Genomic DNA, 27,561 nt, shown 5'->3' with positions numbered 1-27,561 from the left:
TGAATTCTCCTTCAGGATTGAGACACCTGCTAACAGGAGCTTCTGGAAGAGGATTCCTCTATTTGTGAAGCGGCTTGTAGCACACTGTTTGCTTTAACAGGGTAAGATTGGCTTCATTTGCACTGGAGAATTGTAATGTAAAATAACCTTAACATTCTTCAGCTTGCAGAAATTACTTGAATATTACTTGCTCTTCTAGTCAATGAGAAACAGGCTCTTTGGCAGCAAATAAAAAACCAGTTCAAATACAAAGGAAACAGAATTTAATAAGAACACATTACTTTGAATAATACACATATGTACATTTTTAAACAGTTAACTGCCTGACAGATCAGTTTCTAGTTTGTAAATCAAAGGATATAACATTGAAAGAGTTAAAAGAATGACTTTATTTTAAACCCCATATTTATTTTGCAGTCTGTCATACTGTATTTATTACTTTTCATGCCTAAATTGAGATGTTCTCTTGTAAAAGTCAACCCAAATAAAAAATTCCCATAAACTTTTTTTTTTGCCATTTTTTAGTAAAACAAGTGTGGGAGGCATCTAGGGCCTGATTATTCCTTGTGCCTCCCACCCATTTTATATCGCAATTTTTAAGCTGTCCCTTTGTCTTTTGTATTTACAAATAGGTAAAACAACATAAGGGATGGAAAAACTGCCATATTTTCCAAGAAACTATTAATAAAAAGAAGAAAAAAAAGGGCAAGTTGTAGCACCCAAAGGAAAGGGATTGTCAGTCTGAAGAGAAATTGCTATTTCAAGAAAAGCTGACATAAGCCTTTGCCATTCTTGGAGGTGTTGGCTTTTCTTTTCAATATATAATAAAGAAAACCAAATCACATTGGTATTTTCAGATGCTTTGATTTCCTGTTCCTGTGTCTTCATACACATCTAGGAAAGAACATATATATATATACATAGATATAGCAGTTGTCCACAATGCTGCTTTTCTTTTATTTAACGAACACCATTGCAAATATATAAAAACCCCAGCAATTCTAAATACAAAAGTAAAATAGTTCTTCAACCTGATTGATTGACAGCTCTGGGGGCACGTTTGTAACACTTTGATATTTGACTGAATTTTTAGTATGAGTAAGATCTCTAGTTTTAAATATATAAGACAGGTTTGAGCCATAAAGAATATAATGGCTAATATAGCATGCCGCGTTGCTGCTTTTTCAGTACAAATATTTCAAGTTGTTCATACATTAGCAATGATAATGTATGGGAGCACCTGCTATAGGGTAGCAGTAAGGGAAGGCTGAGCCAGTGTAATCTGCAGCACAAACCCTGTGCTGAAATGCTGGGCGAGGGTTTGCATCCTCACTGCTCTACAGCAGCTGGTGGAGCAGAAATGTGTGAAATGGTTAATGCTTGATCTGAGAGAAACTGTGTGTATGAGAGGAGAAGGAGATGATGTAAATTTACCTTCATTTGGACTAAAAATGAAACCTAAGTTACAAACAGTGCTGCTCTCAGAAAAGCTGTGAGCTGTCAGTGCTTGTATATAAAAGCTGGGTAAACTTGCTCGTTAGCTTTGCAGGTATTTTTGGATTTCTTTCATATGTGGAAGAGCCTGTTGTCCAGTTTGTCACAGGATTTATATTTAGTTTTTAAACTGTGCAAGGATCATTAAAAAAAAAAAAACAAAACAAAACCAAAAAAAACCCCAAACTAAAATGGTTTAAAATAATGTGTTTAATGAAATAGTTGAATATGTGATAATCATGTAACACCATGCGACTGTGAAGCCCAGTGATGGAGTAGGACAGTTTGCTCAAAAATTGATTTCATGTTTGCCTTTTGATTCTTTGGAGGAGCAGGGGAGACAGATCTGCAAAAGACTATTGTGAACAGTGATTAATATCACCATGCGAATGTAAAAGTGGGATGCCAGCCATCAGCCCAGCTCCTTTTTTGACTGCAGTTTGTTATGTTATGTTATGTTATGTTATGTTATGTTATGTTATATGTTATATGTTATATGTTATATGTTATATGTTATATGTTATATGAGTTTAATTAGTTTCCAGCAGTATTATCACTTTTTAAGAGCTGGGAAACATCTGCAATTTTGTAATTATTTAGAGTACCAGATGGATATGTGCACATGTGGATGAATGGACAAAAAGACTGATGAAAGCATAAGGAAAAGTGGAAGGAAAAAGCTATTCCCAGGGTGTTAAACATTGGCTAGGCCACAAATTTGCTGCTACTATCACTGGGATTTCTAATAGCAAGAGAGAACATCAGCTAACATTATAGAAGTTATATTAAAAAAGAGGATTTGAAAGATTCTCAGACTGTAAACCTGAGAAGGAAACAGTGGTTTTGACTTATTTTTCTTTGCATGTTAATTCTAATAATTAACAGTTATTAATAATTACATATATTAATAAATTAATAATTACATATATTAATAATTACAGTTCCAGCAAGAACCACTGGGAATAAGATTAAAACAATCACTTGAACAACAAACCTGTTTGGCTCCCAGAGCATCTGTTACTTTGTTCTGCACAAAGAGAAATTCCTGCCATAAACAGAGTGCAGGCAAGTTCTGTACCGTTTTCCCCATGAACATTGCTGATTACTGTACAGATGGCTGCATACCAAGTTTGTGGGATCCATCCACAAGTGATCATTACTTTGCACTACAGGAGTATGGAATTACTTTCCCAGCTATGTTCCCTGTTCTATGGTGGTTTGGTTTTTTTCCTTATACTGAATGTTGAAGCATCCTGCTGTGAGGACCAGTATCAACTGAGTTGTCCTTATTCATTTACCACTCAGAGTGCTCCTTCATGGCAGGTCAGAAATTGGAAAATTCATGAAAATGGTCTTTCTAACATGAGTAGTTTGCCCATTATCATGTTTACCAGCTTTCATTAGTAAAATTTGGTTTTATATTTATTTTTAAAAATCTTGATCTATGAAAAGAGCAGCAAAATGGTTTTATGCAAATGAGTGCTTTACAAATACAGAATATGTTTTGTGAAGTTTGAATTGAAATCTGAACTGTAACAAATTTCAAGTTACTTTTAGTTTGAAGAGGAAGAATAAGATGTACTTTATGAATGCTGTTTTCCACATCTGGTTTAAAAAAACATCTTAAGGTTCAAAGTGAGTACCTCCAAGCAGAACAAAAATGTCATTAGTAATTCATTATTGCTTTCTCACTGATCAGCTTGCTTTTACAAGCATGGCTGTGTGCTTGCATACATAATTTGGACACACTGTTGAAGATGTAACCTGAATAAAATTTTTTATAGTGTAAGTAGTGAATGCTAATGCAGTCACATAAACACTGTGATTACTCAGCCAACTGATTAGTATATTGCTAAGAGTGCATGTTTTCCTTTTCAACCATAAAAGAAACAGAACACATCATAAAAAGATGGAAAATGTGATATAATAGGCTTGTTACCAAATAAAGTCTTGTGTGCTGTTCTTAATTTGTAAGAAAGACCATCGGTATTCAGAACAGATTTATGGCAGCTATGCCACAATTACAGAAACTTTACAGTATATTCATTCTTCTTATGCCAAGAAGTGCTACGAAGTAGGTGATTTGAACAAAACCAGGACTACCAGACACTAACTGCATAAGCACAATGGGCTGTGCTCTTTCTGGCATTCAACTCAACAAAAGTGTTTCTGTGGAGTTCCCAGCCAGGGTACTGCAGAATAAGAATTCTTTTGCTCTAAATAATTAGTTAAGATACAAATTAAGAGATTGCTTACTCAGGTAACTAAGCATTATCTGTTAGTATTCAGTGACCATTTTAACAACCACTGGTCACTGATCAGTTGACCAGTTTCAACACTGAAAAAAACCCCAGCAAACAAACCCCTAACTCTACTTGGCACAAGGCTGGCAGCCTGGAAGCCGTGCTGCCAATTAAACTGCTTTGATTGAAGACTTAACCTGCTCAGTGGGAAACGCTGATGTCTCAGTGCTGTGAAACTACAGCCACCTTCTTAAAACATCTGGGAATTTTCATTTGAAATAGCGTTTCAAGATCTTAACTTTTGTTTTTCACACTTAGACAAGACTGGCATGATGAAAAAACAGACTGGAGCCTTGAGGAAAAGTGAGGATAGGAAATGGTGGAGGAATTGACGTAGCTTATACCTGTTTTCCTTCCTTACTCCTCTTGCTGGAATCAAACACCTGCTACCAAAATGTAAATTTTTCTGGAAGCAAAAGTATTTGTCTTTAAGCTACAACATGAGTCTGCTCAGGCTTTAACTTACTGTTGATGGTCTTGTTGTGGCTGCTCAGGAATATGATGAATAACTTCATAAACCGTACTAAGCATGTCCTGGCCTGGGACAAAGTCAGAGCCAGGAACAGATTGACTTGAGACCTAAAAGCAGCAAAGAGTATTCCTACTGTGAGTGCATGCGGGAAAAGATTCAACAGAAATTAAACTGATAATGTAATTTCTCATTTTTTAACTTTTCCCTATAAATGGTTTGTGTGTGGATTGAACAGTTCATCTCTATCAGTTCACATTTCATTTTGAGTAAGTTTTCATCACATTTATAGTAAGGCAAGTAACAGTTTTAAATTCAACTAAGATCTTAGAAGATTTAGGATGCAGCACTTGCATTTACTATAGCAAGTGTTTTACACGAGTGTACCACAAGTGAAGGAAGGAAAATTTAGTAAAGAGAGAAGCAGGATAATAGATATTAAAAAGGGAGAAAATATTCAGGGAAAGGGTTCAGCTTAAAACTCCTACCAGCATAGGAAAGAGAGGGAACTGAAATTAATTTCCATAGATGAAGTAATAACTAAATTATTCAGTATGTTAAGCATACAAATCAGCTCTTTTGTCAACCCAACACCTACACTCCCCACCTATAAGGAATTCTCGGTCTTTCTGCCTGTACCCAACTGCCAGTTCTTCATTATCTCCGGTTTCTTATTTTTCCCTTTTTATGCTAACTAACTAAAATGAACCAGTGGATCAAATGCTGACTTTATCTGCAATGCCATACATCTCAGTAACTGAATATAAACCAGTGGAGTTTCTCCCTTTTCTTCAAATTGTACTGGAAATTAGAATAGATTTCATTGTTTGTACATGCATCCTTGTGTCCTTGTCACCTCTCTCTCCCTCCTGACCCACTGAGGCCCCAGTTCTGCAATAATGTGACTTTGTGATATGATCAGCTTAAGGGATATTGTAGTGTGCCTAAGACTGTGATGATTTAGAGCCCAAGCTCCATACTTAAGAAGCCTCCTATGGTTATGAACATTCACAGATACAGTTCAGCTCCTCTGTTTTCTAAAAGCCTTTTATTTCTGCTGCTTTAAAAGTCTATCCTCTCCACTAACCTTTACAAAAGCACTCTAGAACTAGAAATGTTTATTTCAATTATCTAACCCCAGCAGAGAAAAGGTTTTTAAATATATGACTGGTTTTTTGCTAATACGTCATGTATTAGGAGAACTAATCACAGTAACAACAGGTGTGACTGTTGTGACCCTGTGTGATCACGTCTTAAGAGCTCTCCCTTACCTGACCATACTGATGCTCTTCAAAGGTAAATTATATTCCCAGAAATTTTCCCTAGCAAAGAGAAAGTGCTTCTTCTCCTTCCTCTCAGTTTCAGTCCATTGTCCCTAAATTTTGTGGTCCTATTTCTCATTTTTCTTTGTGCTTTTATACCACATCAGAATGATCTCCTGCTGCTACACAGTAATGATAGCAAAGCCTCAATGCAGAGAAGTAGCATATGTAGTAGGATTTCTTCTGCTAGCAAAATTCCTGTGCTTAAGTCCTACCCCACTATACATGAAGCTAACAAAATAATTATTGTGAAATATAGCTGAGATTTCGTTTGCATATTTTTACAATGAGAACTTTAAATACCCCCCAAGGCTTTTCTGCACTTTGGAATTTGTATGTTGCAGAAGCAGCAGTATTAGGGCCAAGGGACAAAATGACATCAAAATAGTTAATTTGCTTGTGTGACGCAAGTAGTTCAGTGCTACCCATCACTAGTAAATATTCTTTTAATACAGGGCAGCTGAACTGAGATTTTTGTCTTTAGAGCTTGGTTTGTTCCTTACTGCACCATGTTGATACAAGTACTGAAATAGTAACACAGCAAAGAAAGAGCAAGTACTGGGTAAACAATAGCCATGAATATGGTGACATGTAAACATCTGTAAAAAGCAACAGAAGCAAAGTGACAGAAGGATTCTGGTACAGATATTTAGCACACCTTGAGAAATAGAAAACAACCCATGCATTTATGATTTGAAGTCACATACCCTAGAACCACTGGCAAGATCAGGAATAGCGACAAATTCATATATCCCAAAATCATCCAAAGCACTTTGATGTCCTAAAGTTAGAACAAACAAACATGAAAAAGGTATTGAGATGTAATATGAACCTGGAAAATAATGCCTGGCAAAGTAATTTGGCCTAATTTTTAAAACATCAGAATATTGGTTGTTTGATCTGCTGTAAACCACTTCCCTGCCCAGCTCCTAAGCTGTCTTGGAGCAAAGCAGGGCAGGTGCACAGCCGTGTGCCCAGGGCTTGGCTGCCTCCAGCACCTTGGAGCAAGTGAGGAGCCTCTTGCTAACCTCAGCAGTGCTTTTAGTAGAGTAATCGGGGCTCTCTTAGCTAAAAGGCTAAACAGACCAATTTACTTCCATTTCTCATGGAAAAGAGATCCAGTCCGTAAGCTGAGCACATCTACACTGTAGTGAGACAGCAGCACCTGAATATTTTATGATGCTGAAAGTAAAATAATGGAACATAACACTAATAGGTGCTGCATTATTCAACCAGTCGACAATTTGTATCTAGGATTTACTTCAGATACAAATTGTAGTTAGGGTGGGAGTCTCTTTCTCTACCCTCCCACTGTCCAGGAGATCTGAGCCACTTGGTTGTCTCTTGGGCATCACTCCATAGCAAAGGCTGCAACACTAAAGGCAGTGCTGAGATTCTCTCCTCCAGCACCACTTGCTGGGGTGAAGGACCCTCTGTGCTCAAGTGACTTTTTCTTACCTTCTCTGTCCTCTCACATCTCACAGATTAATGGCCTGCTCTGATGTTTCGGCATAAATAGACAGGAAAAAAAGGGCTACCCTTCCAAAGGGCAGCTGGTCTCCAGTCTCTCCTACTCAGGACAATGTGGGAAGGATTGTCGAGGGAAAAGAGTCAGTGACAAAAACACATGGGGTCCTCATGACACGAAGAAAGTTAGCACAGAGTGCGGTAGAGGCTAGAATATATATACTGTAATGTCATATTAGTATCTCATGATTTTGGCATCAGTTGGTGCCATGAACACTTAGAAATGCGATCCTTCTATGGCATATCACCTCTCATGGCTATCCCATAATAACACTAATTTATTTCACATTGGTGAGAACAGCAGAATGTAGGTGATTAACAGATAGAATTCAAGATAACGGAGTACATACTGCTGTGAACTCCAGGCATGAGCTAAAGCCACATTGACCTGTTGTCATTTTGGTTTTATCTTAAGTAAGCTAACACACAGGTAGGTGTGCAACCCAGATTTAAAACCACGTTTCCCTTCCTTTCCTTCTTTCTTTTTGTATGTGGAGATGCTAATTTCTTTGAAGAACGGATTTTGACCTTCTGCTCATATTTGTTTTATTAGCATTACCTGAGAATGTCTGTGCCTTTCTGTAATCAGCTTCTGGCCTAGGAAACATAAAATGTTTTTCAGTTTGACGTTACAAGCCAAGGAAAGAAAATTAATATGATAGAATGTAATTCTCTAAGAATGATTTATTTTTGTACCTGCTCTGCAGCTTCCGTTGTATCACTGAAAACAAGAGAAAAAAAGAAAAATAATTCTTTTTGCTCTGATACTCCAACAGAAGAGCTGGAGTGTGCTTAACTTTTACGTACCTTTATGTGGCTGATATCTTTTCCATATGAACAAAAAAGTCATAGCTAGGATCAAAAATAATGAAATTCCTGTTATTACTGCAAGAGATGACACAGATTTTCCTTCCTGGGCCAGCTTTTCCAATCCTGTGACAGAGAAGATGAGTACTGTATTATTCTCTTGTTCTGTACAATAAACATAATCTATGAATTAGAGCTTCACAAAGACGTAGAATAATAGTCTAATTTTAGGTGTGGAGACACCAGATTACTAAGAAATTAGGTGACAATTATGTGAGCAGTTTGTGCTAGATGGGAGGGAAACCGTCCAAGCTGCAGGAGCCGTAGAGTAGGAGAGAATAAATGAACTATTGTATTTTTTCTGAATCTTTCAGGTCACTGACAGTCTGATTGTTTATCAGAAGCCAAAAAATTTTGTTTGTTTGCATTGATGTCTAAATATATCCAAAGTATTTCTTTCCTTTGCTCGGGTCTTTTGCTGAGATGTGCACTAGCAGCAGTTTTCCAACAGGATTTACTGATACAACACAAACACAGTATGTATATAATTACATACACAAAAGCACACAGAAAATATTTGCATAGAATCTGCAAAGACAGGGAAGTGAAAGTTAGGGAATGTCAGACATAGTTTCTTGTGCACCCTTAGTTTCCTCCTTTCGCTCTGAATCGTGCTGAATTCATGTAATGAAAGGTTAAGAAAGGTTTAATTGAACCTATCTTGTTGAACATTATAGCATACATTGCTTATCTCAAACCACTTGTATTGATCCATATTAATAAGAGATATCAGACTTCCTCAATATCTTGTTTTTTGCTGTATGCTTCTGGAGATTTTCTGAAAACCTGCTTTGTTGCTGTTTAATGCAATCTGATACAGAAATTGAGGTTATAAGGTGTGAGAAATAAAGGTGTGTGTTCAGTCAGTCCATAGATTCACAAATATGACAGTGAAACCTTTTTTGTAAACAGATTCTAATAAAACCATGCATCATCACATCTTATATTATTATTACATTGTCCAGTAAACTAAGGTTCTTAAAATTTCATTACATTTAATTTAAGGTTTCTTAAACATTTCATTACATTTAATTTAAGGTTCTTAAAATTTCATTACATTAAAATTCACAACCCCTGCAGGTAAATTAATGCTTCATATTTGTCAGTGCCAACTTTATTGATACAATTCAAGTGTGTATTATTTAGCTGGATGTACTTCCAGTACTTTGATGAATTCCTGTGCAGAGAGTTAGCATTTCTTACATCTACTTACACCTTCATATAATTCACTGGCATTATGCTGGTTGCCACAAAGATTGTCACAAAGATTAAATACGTGGATTTCAAACCAGATGAATCCCGAATATATGAATTTCGAACCAGATGCATCCCAAAGATATGAGAAAATAAATCACTGCTATTTCATGAAAGTTCTTTCATGCTCCTTCAATATACTGCTTTTCTTGGAAAAAAACAACCAAACAAAAAAACTACAACACAAACCCAAATGCTGGAGAATCAGCTGAGTCCTTAAAAGTATCATTTAAAATGAATAATTTCAAATTTTGACTCACTAAATATATTCTACATGGGCATACCAGTGCAGAAAACAAATATATGCTCTGTGTGCATTTAACACGCTCGCTGACTCGAGAACTGAGAAGTGACTTTTGTACATAAGGAGATATATCCTCTTATTTTAAAATCTAACTAGTCTTGGCTAAAACTGGGTAGCAGCTTAGTGCAATTATTTATATAGTTGTAACTTATGATATAATGGTTTTCTTGATGATTTTTAGTATGAATTAGGTAGCTGTTTATAGCACCATACAAGTAAGTTTCAGTCCCTCAGGTGGTGAAGTTGTGTAAGGTCTTCTGAAACATCACAGTTCCTGTCAGTGCTGAAAATGGGGTTTCCAGTATTTTGAAAGGCACAGTCCATGCTCTGTATCTAGGACTGTGGGGACAGGGAGAAGGTATAATAGTGTTCGCTTACTATGCTTAATTCATTGCAACCAGAATTTAGTCTGAGCAGGATCTCACAGGTTTAGCCTCGTGTGAACTCATATGTCTTACAGTCAGTGCTGCATCGCAAAGTGTCAGCTTGACATCTGGAATTAGTACTATCTAAATGAATACTCATCAAGAAGAAAATGGCTACAGAGGGCAAAATGGATATTTAATTCTTTTTAAATAAACAGGATAAAATGTTTTAAAAAGCTTTATTTAGGTAAAATATCTGTAATTAGGACATGTATGTTTTTAAGTGCAACTATGCATAAAGCTGTGCAGTTTTCCCTTCTTTTTGGCCTTTGAAAGGAAATCTCAGCTGAAGTTCTTAACACTTACTGATGAATATTCACACATATATCATATCTTATATGAACTTCCTGGAGAAATGTCATGTTTATTTCTACCGACACATAGCTCTGATTGCATTTTCTTTCACCAGTGACCACAATGTTTATACAGTGCAGTATTCTCATTTTAAAATTGCAACCCATCTTCATTCCAGCTCAAAGCCATGGATTTGCGATGAATCCATAAGTCAGCCTGAGCAACAGACATCTGCTCTGCTTGTTTATCCGACTAACAAATGGCTGAGCTCTTTGTACTGCACAAGTGAAATTGCTTTGTTAGATTTTCTAGAAGGCAATCTATTCTATCTTGTTGAACATTATAGCATACGTTGCTTATCTCAAAACACTTGTATCGATCCGTGTTAATAAGAGATATCAGACTTCCTCAATATCTTGTTTTTTGCTGTATGCTTCTGGAGATTTTCTGAAAACCTGCTTTGTTGCTGTTTAATGCAATCTGATACAGGAATTGAGGTTATAAGGTGTGAGAAATAAAGGTGTGCGTTCAGCAGAACCTAGCAGTCAGTCCATAGATTCACAAATATGACAGTGAAATCTTTTTTGTAAACAGATTCTAATAAAACCATGCATCATCACATCTTACATTATTATTACATAGTCCAGGAAACTAAGGTTCTTATAATACCTACCCACACTGGAAAAATATTAAAGACCTTCATTGCTGTGAGTCTGTGCCTGGTTATTTTAGTCAGCAATGTATGCTCAAAACTATTCCATGAACTAGGTCACCTGGTGGCCCCAGGGCTCACTGCTCCTGAAAGCTATGGGACAGTGAGCCTTGGACAAAATCTGCCCTTGGGAGGAAAGGTCCATCTTGGCATTCAGCAGATTTCTGCATCATTCTCTCCATTAATCTTTATCAGTTTTAAATGCAAAAGTAAGAAACAGAGTAAGAGACATATAACTGTGCCTGGCTACTTGGTCATGATGACGTCTGCCTACATAGGAAGTTTCTCTGCTCAAGGGATAAAGTTCCAAATGGCCAAATATATTTTAGTGTAAAACTCCTACAAAACTTCAGCATCTTAGTGTGTCTTGTCCAAGGCTGTGTCACATTGTGAGTAAAACCCAGATCCCGTTGAATGGCAAAAATCCCTTTACTACATGGTCAGGAAGACCTCACTTCTGATATATATTCTCTAAGAACTATTTCCTTTTTCTGGGGTTGACACTCTGCTCACACGTTAGAGTTACAGCAATGAATCAATGTTCTTACCTACAGAAGTAACAATGACTGTGAAGTGAGTTTCATCTCGTTTTCCAGTCACGTTGTTGAAAGCACGGCACATGTAATCTATTGTCTTCTGGGCCACTTTATCAGGTACAACTTCCAGGTGGGGTCCGTATTTGATTACATGAGTGGTATTGTCAGCCCTTTGAATCCACGAGTAAGTATTTGGTGGATTTGAATCTGCTGAGCAGTCAAAGAGTATAACTTCCCCCATGTCAACTGTAAACACCGCCCCTACATTCAGACCTTTATCTGATTTAACTCGAAGTCCGTAAGGTCCATCTGCGTTGGAAAAAAAAAAAAAAAAGACACCACAGTATAAAAATTAAATTCAAAGTACACAATTAAACTTTAAATAGAAGCTAAACTTGGAATTTTTAAGTTAGACTAGCCTTTCGAATGGTTGGCATTGGATTCAATAATTTCAATTAAAAGGCTTTCAGTTCCATAGCTTGATCGTACTAGATTTATCTCACACTACATCCACTTAATATTGATCTAATCACTGCTTAGGCAAAATACGTAGATCTGTGCATTGCTCAGTGTGAGAGAAAGAACAAAAACGGAAAACAGTTGGAGGAGCATATTTGACCCTTTCTACTTAAGTGTCAAACTTACTGGCATAAATAATTTCTCTGCACATTAAAAAGTAAACAAATTACCCTCGAAATATACAAACATTCACTGTAATATTTGCAGTATAATAGTTATTTGGGGAACTACCCTAGAGGTACAATAAAGAGTGGGGTGTGCCTTAGATAACTTCAGAAAACATTCTCCATAAATGACTACTAAAATAAACTTCAACCTTCCCCGCACTTCAGTAGGCTACTACTATTTCAACATTTCTGTTTCTTTATAATCCCTTGGGTTGAAAGAAAGTGCTGTTTCTGAATATGATTATAAGAGGCATATATTATTCAATACTCATGTGTTCGTTACTCAGAAAAGTGAGTAGCTAAGTATTTTTAGGGAAATAGGAAACTGAGAAGCAAAACAATTTATTTAAATATGATAAGAATATTTCCCATGCTATTTTTAATAGATCATTTGAGATCCTGTGGTGCTTATATCTTCACATGTTAAAATCTATTTTTACAGGGATCTCAGTATAGAAATTAATGTAGAGATTATAATAATCAAAATATGCCTTATTAAATTACTTTTTCCAGTCAAAAGCACTAATCATTTTAATGTTACTAATTCTCTGAGGAATTACATGCATAATCAAAAATGCAGAGACCTAATACTGACAGAAGCCAAAAGAAGAAAATATGCAGAATGAGCAGGACACATCTTTTTGGTAAGATCCCCAAAGTTCAGTAAAGCTGCTGACAAGTGCCTCACACGGAAGTCAGATAAGTCAATATTATGCCCATTGTAGACAGTGCAATCACATAATATTTCCACCTTCTTATAGTCGTCTGGAAGCATTAAGATGATGTAGCTGGGTTTGAATGTGAAATTCCCTACTGTATGCAGCGGCACACTGGCACACTCAGACTCTATTTCTCATCAGGAAGTTCAGGCTGATGTTAGACCTTCCTCTGACAGGCACACTTCTACTAATTATCTGCCTTTTTAATGAGACTAATTTATTCTTCAAGAACACACAGGCAAGCAGCATGCAGCATGAAATAGGCCATTTTGTTTGTGCCTCTGGGGTTTTTTTTTCTCTATTTGTGAAGGCTCAGATGAAAGAATGTAGACTATCACACCATGACCGCCAGTTTAGTCAATGTTTAAGTGAATGTCCATATTTCACAACGCAAACTTGTCAAACTTTTAATTTTCTCTACTTATTTCTTAGCAGTAAGTCTTTTTCAGTCTCATTTTAAGGAAGGCCCAACATCATGCACAATATTTACTTGGGAAATGCAACACGGTTTCACTTCAGCAAGAATTGATGCTGCTCCCACTTCCATGGCAGGGGCCACTGCGAAGAATAGAGGCATTTAACTGTAGATGTTGATCTGCTTCTTCACAGGCTCTGCAGCTCCCGAGTCAGTTCCTTTACTGTATCCAAGAGCTGACCTTGTGATGAGCATTTCTGGGAACTACAGGCTTATCACCACCGCTTTGGCCTGGCCGACCTCACTTGGGCTGCACATTCCTGTGGTCCAGGAGCCCTCCCAGAACACCAGCGTCTCATGGTGCATCGCCTGTTATAGGTATTTACTTCTCTTTTCTTCAGATGGGAAAGGAGAGGGATGTATTGAACTTTTTTCAGAGATGAAAGTAAAACCCCTCACACACCATTTATAGGCAGGAACACAATTTTTTACTTTAAAGAGAAATACGGTGGTTCTTCTTATCCAGGTCTTCTTTCTTAGAAGAATTAGCTCTTATTTTGACTGATCATATAACCTTTGATGCACGGAAACAGAGATTAATGGTAAGAATAGCTGACTGGTCTCTGCACACCCTCACTATAGTGGGAGATTTGCCATAGTCTGCAAAATAATCAGAATTGAGTTCTGCTTTTTCTATCAGTATCATAACAGTGCAGCATAGACAGATAACACTAACAACATAACTACACTCTCGTATGGAAGCTGCAAATAAAAAATCCCCACACATTATAAAAACACTGACACACACTGACTGGGGAAGTATGTTTGAAAAAAAAAAAGAAAGCTTTTCTTTAGAAATAACAGTCAACTATTGCAAGGTCTGAGAAGTGGCATTGATGAAGTCAACACAAGCATCGGGTAACCCTTCTGCTTCACCTGGATCAGTCTTTTGCCTCTCCTGGGCATTGTGTACATCACTGAGATCCCTAAACACTGGGTGCATACACAGGGATACGCACAGCTTACAGGATGATTCAGAAAAGCAGGTAATTAACCTTTTCCACTCTAGGACAAAATACATCATAGCTTTGGGAGGTCCCAAGGGAGAAAATCCCACTTGGTCTACTAAATTCAACTCCATCAGCACAGTACAGCAGTTTCTGCTGTAGCCTCTGTGACAGCAGCTTCTTCCAGTCTTGAAATAAATTGTTTCTGGGTCACACTACTGCAAGAGGCATATTCTGGGGTGCATTATCATCACAGCTAGTGGAGAAACAGAATAATATTAATGAGGAATGAAGAAGAAACCACTTTCGATTCTCAGTGAAAAACCACAGTGACAGCCTTCATGGGTCCCTCAGCTATACTTCTCCTTTCCAGTATTGTTCCCAGCCGAAATCTACCTCTTGTCTCAGTAAAGCCAGTTAACTAAATGACTTGTAAAATAATAAATCACCTGTTCTGAGTAACAATTTACTTCTCTGTGGGAATATTTCCAACTGCTCCTATTACCACGAGACTGTTGCAGTTTCCAAGCAGATGGCAGGTATTTACTGTGAGTGACTTTTTCTTTTTATCGCCCCCAGCAACTCCTCCGCAGCAATGACATATGGCACACAGAGATCCCGGGGGCTGTTCTACATTGGTATTGACAACCGGGAGCTGGGAGACAAACTACCTCTGCAGGCAGAGGCTGGACCAAATTATTTGACTTAGTGTAGCTCAGGAAGGAAAACCCCAACTCTCATCACTAACTTGGATATGAACAGTAGCGTAAGTATTGTGGCCTTTCAGCATTGCATTGTTTGCTCTTCATATTTCTTTTCATATTTTAAATTATGTGCAAAACAAAATTTCAGTACTCATGAAATAAAAAGTACATTCTGAAAATGCAACTACTTACAACAGTATTTCCACATGTGGAGAAAAATTCAATCTCAAATTTGTTGCCATACAAGTCTTTTGAGCTGTACATCAAAATCAGACAGCAAAAGGTTCCAGAAATGTGGACACTGAAGTAACTGAGATTTTAAAGCTCTGCTAAATAATGGGTCAAAACCAGGTTTTCAGTTCAGAACTTGGAAAGATTTTTCAAATTTGCTGGAAAATACGTGTCGCTGAATGAAGGAGAAGGGAGGAAGCAGTACCAGAACTGAGACTAAAGGACACACACCTTGACAGTTCAAGTGTCCCAGACACCCATCAGAGTCAGAAATGCTCTGGAGCCAGTTCTGTGTGCAATGGGTCAGAAATGCCAATGCCAAAGCCAAAGAGGCTGTGCCACAAACCAACAGAACAGTCCAACAGGTAGCAACAGTGTCAGATATTTTTCTAGCCTGACCTGGTCTTATTGAATTGTAAGAAGGCGATGTATACAGTGTCCCCAAATTTTTTGTAGGTATTCTTTGAAGAGAGAAGTGTGAAAAGCCCATTCGTAGCTCATGAAAGTGAGAAAAGCAGTAGAGGTAGAGCATTCACACACACAGCTCCTGTTCTTAGCACTTCAAGTACTTAAGTGAGCTGTGAGTGTGACAGTAGAAAAGCAGGCATTTAAAACTGTGCTACCTTGAGGAAAAAAAATATTTTTGTTTATTATGGTAGTGATAAGGTATAACTCCATCAGTGCAAGTTATTTTCTTGTAGACCATTTAATCATTATTCCTCTGTCTAATATGAATGGAAGCTCAAGTCACATCTGCCCTGTATAGGACTTTTTGCAGCAGCTCCTTCATGTCTGCATTGCTGTCAATTTTATAAGAGCACCTAAGAGATCAGCTCTCATTTAAGAATGTCCTTGTTAGTCTTTGCTAATTTAGGCAGTATCAGAGGTGTGTCTTAGATGCAAGACACCCCTCCATCTGATTCTTCCAAACTATAATTAAAAATAAATAAGTAGCAGACAGGATAATCAGAGACGAAAGGAGGAGGAGGAAAATATAATGTAGTAAGAGGTGTAGCTGCTGCATATGCTAGCAGTGCAGTCAGACCAAGCCTAGGGCATGGGCTGTCTGCAAGCTGCCAGAGCCCAGCAAAAGCAGAAGCGAGCACCAGCCCTTGGCTGGACAGGATTCCAGTTCCAGACCTTGCACTGTGCCATCCACACTGTGCCACTGGGTAAACTTGTCATATCTGAACAGGGCTGGTGGCAAAGTAGATCCTGACCTGTCTGATTTCAGCTCTTGTCTGAAAAGGGCACTTCAACCCCTGAAGACATGAGTGTTAGAGCCTGGCAAGGCCACACAGGTAGTATGTACTACTTGCAGATCTTGGAGGCACTGGGAGTTGATATTACAGGAGGAATAATGAACAAAATGAGAGTGCCCTAAGATTTAAAGTATAACTGTTGAATGTTGATTAAACCAATCTTCCGTTACCTCCAACTCCTTTAATTAATGAACTCAACTAATCCACTGTTTCTTCCTTTCTGCTATTTGTTTCCAGTCGAAATATCCGGCTAGCTTATGGTCTGTTCTTCTGCCAGTGTTGGTCATTATGCAACTCTTCTTGCTCCCTCATGTTTCCTTTTGATGTGGAAAGCAAACACTTCTTGCAGCTCTGATTTTGCTAAATCAGACTCAGGTCTCTTCTCCTTTCTGTTCTGTTTCTTACAGTTTGAGATCATTGCTCTGATACATGCAGGAATAGCATACGGTATTCTACATGTGCTCTCATTTTCTGTGTGCCATTAGTATTTTATTCCTCTTACTTCCTTGTTGGAAATACCTTACTTACATTATTTCCCACCCAATCTCCATCTTATCAGCAGAGGTTCATGTTTTTTATTCTCTAAAAGGGCATTTCATTTCTGTTGTACTAGCGAATTTCATACCAGTTCTATTATTCTGTCAAAGTCTTCAGTCCTCTTAGTTTAATGTCATGGGTGAAATTCATTGAGATACTCCCAGTCTTTATGCTGATGTTGTTAATGAAATTATTAAACAGGACTGGACTCGAAATGATCTTGAGGAAAACCACTAACACTAGTCCTTCAGCCTGGTACTTCCTGTACTTAGCTTTTTGATAGTGTTTGCTGTCTTGATTTTTAGCAATATTTTCATGTATACTCATCTGTTTTTTTTTTCCTTTCAGTCCTATCTCCTCCAGATATGAAGATGTCTGTACTGTGCACTTCTTGAAGTTGCTATTTTAATTTTGCTGTTCAGACTTAGCTTCACAACTACATAACATTAAGTATCATTTTCTTAAACTGTTGTAAGCTAAAGCTGTTACAAACAAGCTCATTTTGAATGCAAGCTCACATACAATGTTGACTCAAATGTTTTCTGCCTGTTTCCATAGTTAGGGTCATTCTTTCCAACCAGATCATTTATACAAAGGTAATTATGAATATTTAATATACTCACAATATATGGTTGGTGCAATTATCTCACTTTCCATTGCACTGACAGGGTTAGACACCAGACAGCTGTAATTCCCAATGTCTTCTTTTACAACAGGAACCATTAGAAGTGTGGCATTGTTTGAGGAAAAGGTGTAATTAGGGCTGGCATGGAGAGGCTTCCCATTTTTCATCCATTGGTAAACGAGCCTTGTACCTTTACCCACAGAACATTTTAGGGTAATATTTCCTACATACTCCACTACCCCTGAAGATGGCTCAGTATGTACAGTTGGCTTTGTGACAGGAACTGTAAAATAAAGAGATATGAAGAGTTGTAAAAGTGATGAGCCAGTATATTACAGCCTTCATTGTCAAGATAAAACAAATAGCAGTCATGAGCCTCAATGGAAAGTACTCAGACTTCAAATTTTACTTATTAAATGTGGTTAAAGGTTGAAAAATAATGCCATATTCTCAGCTGGTGACTGTAAGAGTTGTTCTAGTACTTAAATGAAACATTGCCCACAGCATGTGGCTGCCTCAGCTTGGCTGACACTGGGCACCACTGAAATACACTGCCGATCCGGTCATGAGGATGGCTGCAAACTGGGATGGCTATGGGATTTAAACGGCAGCTACAACTTTGTCACATCAGGGTGTCATTATTCCCAGCCTAACAGTTACCAGCCTCCCTCTGTATAATCCAGAAATTACAGTAGCCTTTTGTCATTCTTTTAGATCATTCTTTCTACCTTTTTTTCGCCCCCTGTCCCCACTACAAGGAGTAGAGTACAAAGAGAGAACTTCAGTATTTCAGGACTGCAGATCTGGGCTTCTTTTACAGACATGATCACTGGCGAAAGTCAATGACTCCTCTTTAATAGTTACAGAAGGTAAAGGCAGAGTTGTGCATGGAAAAGACTATCTGAAGGAATGATAGCACAGCAGAGCCTTATGAAACATTATTTTTTAGAAGTTTGTCTAATTTTATATTATTATTGGTTACTATACCTCTCCGATTTTTTACTTATGATGCAGAAACATTAGTAAGTATATTAATTTTGTTTAAAGATGACATATTTTAGTATTCCCTCCTGCAGCAGCAGAAAACAACACAACTTAATTGTTGGTATTTATTAATGTATGGTTGCATTAAATTATACACTATTGTAATTGGATACGAAGAACCAGTACTTCAAAACCATTGCAATTTTATTTACACAATGAAGATGCTATATTTTACTAACTTACCATCAACAGCTACTTGAATCTTTTGACTGGCAGCTATCGTCCCATTTCCACGGACATTGATTTTTACAATATAATTGCCCTCATCACTGATATGCAATGGATTGATCATCAAAGATGCATTTGGTGGTGTAAGGGTAAACTTGTGCTGGTATTCCAAGTCTGGAACTACTGTTTGATTTACAGAGCCAAGCAAGTATTTTGGATTACTTTGGGGCCTCTCAAAAAGCCAAATTATCTGGATTTCAGAAGCTGTAGCATTGAAATCGTAGTCAACAGTAAGATGGAGTGGTTGCCCTTCAATGCCATGGATGGTATGAGACGGTACCGTCAACTTTAAGGCAGAACAAATACCTGTATGAAAAACAAAGAACAGATAAATACAAAGCACACTTGGAAACCTAGGAAAACTCAAATGAGAAATTCTCACAGAGAAAATCTCACAAAGTTAAAGTTTACACTTTTTTGTATGGTTATAACTCATATTTCAAGTAAGAAAGGGGCAAATACTGACCTCAGCGAAAGTGCATATAGCTGCAGAGCTCCAGCCTTAAAATATGTGAAAAGTCAAGGGAAGGACTTTTGTGATTTCTGGGCAGAGAATCATTTACTGTTGAAAGTTTGACAAAAGAGAAAATGTGTATTTACCTTAATGTTTAAAATATTTTCCCTTTTAAATATTCCAAATTTCTATGTCTTATACTGTCTAACAGCCTTGGATCGCAAACTCAATTTTTAGGATATTTTTTTTCTGCATAGGTTTAGCTAGGGACAAATTTCTTAGTGTTATTTTGCCAGTTCTGCTGAGAAACTGACAGAGAATCTAATAAGCATCACTTCCATGAATTTGTCTGTTTAAAATGATATATAGTTCTTATTGCTGCCTACACTGTACATGTATGACTAAATTCAAGAAATGTTACTAAACTTGGCAAAAGTCAAATATTCCAGTTTTCAGCAAGAACAGAAATAAGGTTTGCTGTTGATATGCAGAAAAGCAAAATTTTCAGCCACATGATTAATCATGTTCTCCAAGAATCCTGCCTCTGTTAGGGTGCAAAAAGACCACTCCTTAGTTAATCATCAGCTTTCCCATATATTATTTTTGAATAATTTATCATTGTGTTGGCATGAGATAAGATTTATAGACCATTATCAAAACTTTACTCTTAGGACTGAATGATCAATTTCCACGTGAACTTTTCCACAGCACAAACAAGAATAGCAATTATGTAAAGCGCTGACATTAATCAATTGATTTCATAGCACCATTACAATAGATACAACTTTACAGATGAGGAATTTAAGCCCAGATAAAATTAACAGCAAAAACACCCACTCATTTTGGATGATCAACTTGAAGTATTAAGGACTGGATTTTTCAAAATACACATAAACAGATTTTAGTATGTTCAAGATGCAACTCTTATTGACTTCAGTTGCAGGTTTGATTGCTCAGCTTTGAGTGCTCAATATTGCTAAAAACCACTCTGTGAGTGCTAAGTCAAAACCCAAGGGAAAAAGCAACCTCTTATTCGTAAGGGCATGTAAAACCCATGATTTAAGTAAACTGTCTACCATTGCATAAGAGCACACTGGAAACACAGAGAGGATGCACTGCCCAGGGCAGCCTGCAATGCTTCCACCATGCACCATCTGTTCCATCCCTGCTATGGAACATCTTTGGACCAGGTGACCCGTGAGGTCCCTTCCAACCTGGTATTCTATTACTCTGTGATTCTTGACACACTTCCCAGTGCCTGTAACAAAAATTTAACTCTCCAGTTGAAGTACATATACTCCCTACCTAGAAAGGGGGCACAAAGGGAGCTGTGTGTGAAAAGTATGACTGTGCTATTGAAGTTTAATACAAGGCAGAGATAACTTTGTTTCTTGAATTTCCTACCTTCATAGCATTTGTCTTTATGACATAAATAAATTGCTAAAGCTTCATTTGTGTCTCATTTCCTAGGTTATACAGCAGGAAAAGATGAAACTATCAATTGAATAGCACAAGATGGTATCTGTATATGTCTTTTGGGTAAGAATCTTCAAGTTTCACTGCAGAGCTGTTTGCCACTTGAGCTAATCGTGAAGAAAACTGTCACTGGGGATCAGGGTAGGGACACAAAAATGGGGTGAGGGTAAGAGATGCATCATGGCAATCTGTAATGCCAGTAATTAATGTTAGAGGTACTCTGGAAGGGCATGAAAATTAGCAGAGCAGAGATGGTGTGAGAGGTGTCCGGCTGGTGGGTTGCCAGCAGTCTTGTCCATGCTGCTGAAGGTGAAAACCATTGGTGAGATACTAACTGTATTTCAGGAGAACACTCTATTGCTAACAAATCTCTGGTTATATTCTATCCATTCAGGAACTAGTGAGTTTTATACTGAATACAAAACCAGCTTCAAAGTCTGCCCCAAAAAAGTAATTTCATGGCTGGCTTCACTTTTCATAAAGCAGAGCAAGGTATCCTCAACTAGAGAAGACATCTGGCAGCACTTCTGCAGGTGCGGCAGGGAAAGCAAAGGGAACCGTGGCAGAACACCAGAGGGGTGATGTGTATAAAGACAGGGAAATCATTTGACAGAAAGCCCGGCAAACTGACCTTATCAGGGGCAAAAGAGGACACGGGCAGAGGACTTCAGGTTGCATGGACACTGAGGTGGAGAGGACAGTCCGAGTCAGCTGAGACAGGAGAAGAATGGGACAAAAGAGGAGGAAGAGAGTAGAAAAAATATGAAGAGGCTTAAGTGGGGCATATGCAGGACAGAGAAATTTACGTTTAGCTTTTTTGAGAAGAAAAAAACCTGAAATGGCTGAAGCACATCAAATTGGAGCCTCCTCCCCAACCCTATTTCATAATACTTGTGGCCTGTTGGTCTTGCACTGTTTTCCAGCTCTGCACAACTCCCAGGGACTCGCTAGACTCTGGTTAATGCGAGATTAGTTTTGCTGGTTGTCGTAACATTTCTCAGAGGTGAATTTCCTCCCTGTGAAGCTTAAAATAGAGATCAGGTTTAAACAGCTGTTGTCCATTTGAAAAAAAGCACACAATTCCTCAGTAAAATCCCTCACAAAATATTTCATGTTGGAAATGTATTTCATGTAGCCCTTCAAATTAATTTTTAAATTTCCTTGAATAAAGTAAAGAACATCTGTCAAATACTGGGAGATCTGTAAATGATCAATTAAAAGATCTGTCCATATCCTTCCTCATTCTTTAGGCATGACATTGTTCAATTTTTGAGTTTATTTAGCTGTCAGTAAGCAATTGTGCTGTAGGACAAGAAGCCAGTTAACAGCTGCAGTGAAATCATAAAATATGTATAACAAATAATATTTCGCACAGACCTGGTTGTGCACAAAATTAGCAAAAAACAAGCAGGTCTAGTGAGCATTAGGATAACTGGGACCACCACTGCAGAAAGGACCACCATACAGTAAGAGAATTGTGGCTGGAAAATTCAATTTCTTGTCAGTTAAAAAATTGTGGGAATAGAAACTGTACATTAACTTTGTTCCACTTGATTCACAGGGAAAAGCAGCTTCATTTGATAGCTTGGAAGGACATTTTGATCTGCAGTTCCGGAAAATCTTTTAGCAAAGACCAGAGGTGGTGAGGGCAAGACCCTGCTTTCCTCTGGAATCTGTTCAGGAGTGACTTTGGGCGACTGCAGCTTTTTGCTGCTCCCTCTAGGTCTGCTGGGTGATTTTGTGGCATGAAATCATGCTCATCTCAGCACTCAGGAGCTCCTCGGTGGCCAGCAGGGCCAGGCCAAGGCAGGAGGCTCAAAGGTGTTAGATAATGGTGCTCTGCTGAAGGGAAGGGTCTTACAGGAGCAGTGCTGGGAGACTTCTGTCTTTAGCAGTGATCAAATCTTTTGCAGTCTGGAATATTCTTCACCAAAAGGGCTTTTTCTTCACCAAAAGGATTATCAAGCATTGGAACAGGCTGCCCAGGGAAGCAGGTTAGTCACCATCCCTGGAGGTGTTTAAAAGACATGTACATGTGGCACTTAGGAACTTGTTTTAGTGGTGGGTTAGTTAGGTTAATTAGGTTAATGGTTGGACTCTATGATCTTAAGGGTTTTTTCCAACTTAAATGGTTCAATGATTCTATTCTATTAGACTAATTTCATTTTTTTTTTTTTTAATTAAAACTGAAGACTGTTACAATTAATCCTTGAATTGTTAACAGTGAAATCAAGCCAATGTGCCAAATTCTTACTTCATTGTCATCAGGCAAAAATTCTACACAATTTAAGCCTATCTCTATAGTTTTCTAAATAAAATGCACATTTTTCCAAGACAATAGAATTCTGAAAACTAGTTTTTGTATAATGACTGTAAGAGTTGTACCAAAACGACCTCCATTTGGAGCTCAGTGATCTGTGCTTTGCTTCCATCTCATTTTGCTATCACCAGTATTAGCAAGCACAACAGAATCATTGTTGACATAAAACAAGGGCTGCAGCTTTAGTTTAAATAAAAAACTATGACATAACTTTCGAGTTTATGGCATAAACTGAAACCTGCTTAGCGAGGTTTTATCATTCTCTGAATTTAACATGCACATCTCCTTGTCAAAGTGAGTTTGGATTCTCGACTGCCTTTCACGAGAGTGTTGCAAATATGTTCATTTCTGAAACAAACCAGATACAACAGACCAGGGAATCTGCAATCCCTACACCTCCATTTACATCACTGGAGACTCAGGCAGGCTCTTCCCTACTTTGGGATTTTTGCCCAAGAACAAGTTCCATTGAGCTTTGTTATTGGACCTAATTTTAGTTTCTGAGGTCAACGTCTTCAGTAGGCTTTGTGTCGTGCCTCCAATGCGTCTGATGCCTGTCATGATATAAAGTATAAGCTGTACATGTCCCATGGTAGGAAATGTGTGCGTCTCACTAAGGGTATACAATGAGACTTCCTGGGGAACAAACACATACTCCAAAGCACTCTGCTGCCACACCAATATCTCTTGCAGGATTTTCATAAAAAGCATCCAGTAAAGTTGTGATGTAGATAAAGTGCATATTCACTGTGTTTTTTCTCAACCGGGGTTTTCATTTTTAAAGAAGAAATCCAATAAATTTCATATAAAACTGTAATTGTTATGAACCCAAAACTCTTGACAAAGTATTTAGCTCAAAATTAAGGAAAATAGGTGATCGTATATGAAGTTCACAAAGCAGATAAAAGAAAAATTGTCCTTACACATGAACGAGAAAGCACTACCTCTGTAATATCATATATTCCCTATGTTGATTTTTACAAAAACAAATAAGTACAGAAAAAGCGAACTACTAGAGTTTGTAGAAATATAAGTTTATCTAACATTTGATTACAGGATATTCCTGTCAAAGTGCATAGAACCTCTACTTTTTATCAACTGCATGCGTAACAAATATATACTTATGAAAACTGCACCCAGATAAACAAATGTACTATTAATGGGAAGATATTATTCAGGCGATTGAAAGTTTGATTATGTTTTAATACCATGTACTTTTAAATTTTATGTACAATTTTCCCTATTAACTGTAAGGCATCATAATGAACTGAAAAATAATGTATCAGAAGTGTCTCAACACAATGCATTTTAGAAGAAATGTGTAACAGCTTCTGTATAGACTTTGGTTGAGAATCTGTCCAGGCTTACTTTTAAAAAGAATGCATAATGCATATATTAATATGACAATATATATGTCATCAATGCCCACATTTTATATACAGATTTTGATTAGCACATTTTTTGTCAGTTGCTAAAAGTTTATAGCTCCACTCATAAAACAAGGGGACACTATCTGATTAAAAACTTTTAGGTTGCTTTCTTGAAATAAAAACATCTGACAATAGAAGAGAAATATCTTGAAATGTAGGAGTATAAAACTAACCCACGTTTCCACAGTGACTATCAAATATAATTCACAGTTTCTTACCTACAAGCAGAAAATATATTTTGCACTGTAAGTCCCAAAAGAAGTTGGCTAAAGGGCTCCATGAAAGCATCCTGTACCATGCAAATCCCACCTTCTTCTCAGTGCTAAGCCAGAGCTTGGACCCGCAGCTGCTGGTTTATTTGCCAGGGAAATCAGCAGTGAGTTAACAGGCCCTGTCCTGTCCCCTGCCTTATGTGATTTGAATATGTGTATACAAAGAACAAAGGGAGTGGAGCACCTGTTAGATGAGCACCCATCTTCATTGCCTCTGACTTTATGGTAACCCTTCCCCGGCAGTCACAGCAAATGACACAGAATATAACAAATGAGGCACAGAATACAAAGTTCATTGAATTAAAAAGTGAAAGCACCTAATGTACTATGATATTTAGGTATTAACATTCTTTAGTTACAGTTTCATAGAAAATACAGTGCTGTTACATGGTTCTGCTTATTTCAAAGTCATATTCAGAAGATTTTATCAGATCTTTTCCTTTGACAGCTTCTCCTTTTCTATTATAAAAAATATTCAACAGCTATTAAAGAGCCTTGCTTATCTTTTTTTTCTAGTACTTCCCTAGCTTGTAACTTTTCTGCGTTTTCCTGTATTTTTTCCTTAACATAACTTGGTGATTATTTTATTTCCTTTCTGTAAACAACATGAAATGTGAAGTATCTACCAGGCATCTCCTCACAAAGAATCCTGTGGCTAGAGTGGACAGCTTTCTACAGTTGTGGAGTTAGCTGCTCATTACTGTTTATTCTGCATTAACTTACATCAGTTGAATTAATATTAATATTATATTAAAGTAATATTTGGATTTTGTCCAAGGCTGCCACTCACGGTACAAATCTAATCAGCAGCAAACCAGGCAACCTCCCACAGTTGCATGTGCAGTAAGAGTTTGCAACAGCAAATATTTGCATTGACAGGGATGGTTTATCCATAGAAAAACACACTAAGTTTTTGCTATACAGCCCTTAGGCAGACTATTATGGATTAACAAATATTAGACTAGACTGTATCCTGCCTTGTGCAGGTGAGACTGGTAGCAAGGAATTTCCTCCTTCTCACTGCAAGGGTCCTGCAAGGTGCTAAGCCGCCCGAGAAGGGCTGAACACTTCATTTTTACTTATGTTAAAAGGAGGTGAAAATACCCAGATCCCTCCAGAATTCTTGGCTGCTCTGTATAACCAAAAGTAAGAAACATGATGGTTATTTTAGGTTAACAAAAATGTAATACAGTGGTCCCACCAGAAATAATGTTACCATCTGACATGAGCCAGTAGATGAAGAGGGATATTTTGCCTATTTCCAAAGGCTTCCCAGCTCCACTGTCCTGTCCCTTCTGAACGCTGCTGTTTACAACCTGCTTAAAACACTTAATTGTAGGCTAGATATATCAAATTGCAATGTTTTGTAAAAACTGAGTTAGAAACTATCTACTTGGTTTTAACATGTAATAAAATATTGGTCACAGGTTCCAATTAATTTCTAACTGAAATGATAGGAGGGTTCATATTGGGCTAAAGCCTGTGTTGGTACTTTAACTGCTGTATGTGGGCAAAGAAAATTAAAGCCAACCAACCAACACATTATAATTTTTTTTTCAAGTGTGTCCCCTTACTTCCAGTATTTGGATACTCCTCTGATGTCACTAACATGCTGCAAGTTTTTCCACTGAATAACTTGCACAAATGAAGTAGATGCTAAAGATGCATATTATTTTTACTATAGAATTCTAGCTTGTGCTGGTTGTTAAATGGCAGACAAAGCAAATCAAACCTCATTTTTAATAAAAGCAACTGCATTAAAGCAACTTTATTTGTAGCACATTCTGAACATTTTTGAGTATTTCTGCAAATGTTAGTTGTTTTATTAAGGAGAAGTATCTTTGTTATGTGCTAAACTTGTTAGAAGTTTCCCATAGAAATAATTGCAGATGATATTCCCAATGGTAGGCAAAAGTAAAGAATTCTTGCTGAAGAATGTCAGAAAAGGGTCCACTGGTTCTGATGTTCACTGTGTCAGTTCAGAGAGCTGTACAGCCACTTCTGCCTGCAGCGGGATACAGGATTGGGAAACACACGCTGAGCTGATCTATGTGTGACTACAGTAACCCAGAAGGAAAGACAACCTTTTCTGCAGGTGTTACTACGCTGCAGTGGAGATGCTGGTGGCCGTATTACCAGAGGTCATCTCAGTTAAGGACTACAGGATAAATCATCCCTTTTCTCGGATTGATATAAAACAGATTAGAAAAAGCTAGAAGCTTCTAGTTGACATATATACAGCCAAAGCATAGAGATACAAAAGCCTGTTTCAGTGATCCCACACCCTTGTGCATAATGCCTTAAAAAAAAACAGAGACAAACAGAAAAAGGTCAATGTTCAAGTGTATTTTCTAGATATTCCACCTCTTTAGACAAAGCCTCATTTAGTCTTCTCCGATAACTGCTTTCAAAGTCTAAATACTCAATGTCTAAACACTCCGTAACATCCCCCAAACCACGGAGAACCCCTCGGCCTGCTGGGCGACCGGTGCCAGTCGGGACGCTCGGGGATACAAACGGAACCAAGAGCCCGAGGCCGCGCACGGTGGTCGGTGCCGTGAGTTCAGCAGCGCTGTCGGACAGCGGGCTGCACAGCTCCTTCCACCGCCCCGGAGAGCGCCCAGGGCCGCCGTCCCGCTGGCCG

General features: G+C 37.9%; 1 protein-coding gene across 1 annotated transcript; it reads right to left on the bottom strand.

The window, feature by feature from the left end:
• Positions 1-4,259: 4,259 nt before the first annotated feature.
• Positions 4,260-24,933, bottom strand: HEPACAM2 (HEPACAM family member 2; the record flags this gene model as incomplete). Its single annotated transcript, XM_080338518.1, has 9 exons — positions 4,260-4,376; positions 6,296-6,369; positions 7,675-7,712; positions 7,812-7,836; positions 7,923-8,048; positions 11,520-11,816; positions 17,692-17,976; positions 18,921-19,271; positions 24,864-24,933. 9 exons carry the CDS (start codon positions 24,931-24,933, stop codon positions 4,260-4,262), a joined length of 1,383 nt encoding a protein of 460 aa, XP_080194644.1.
• Positions 24,934-27,561: the final 2,628 nt, after the last annotated feature.

Source organism: Nesoenas mayeri, assembly GCF_963082525.1.
Source record: "Nesoenas mayeri genome assembly, chromosome: 2".
NCBI lineage: Eukaryota > Metazoa > Chordata > Aves > Columbiformes > Columbidae > Nesoenas > Nesoenas mayeri.
This window is presented reverse-complemented; position numbering and strand designations above follow the sequence as displayed.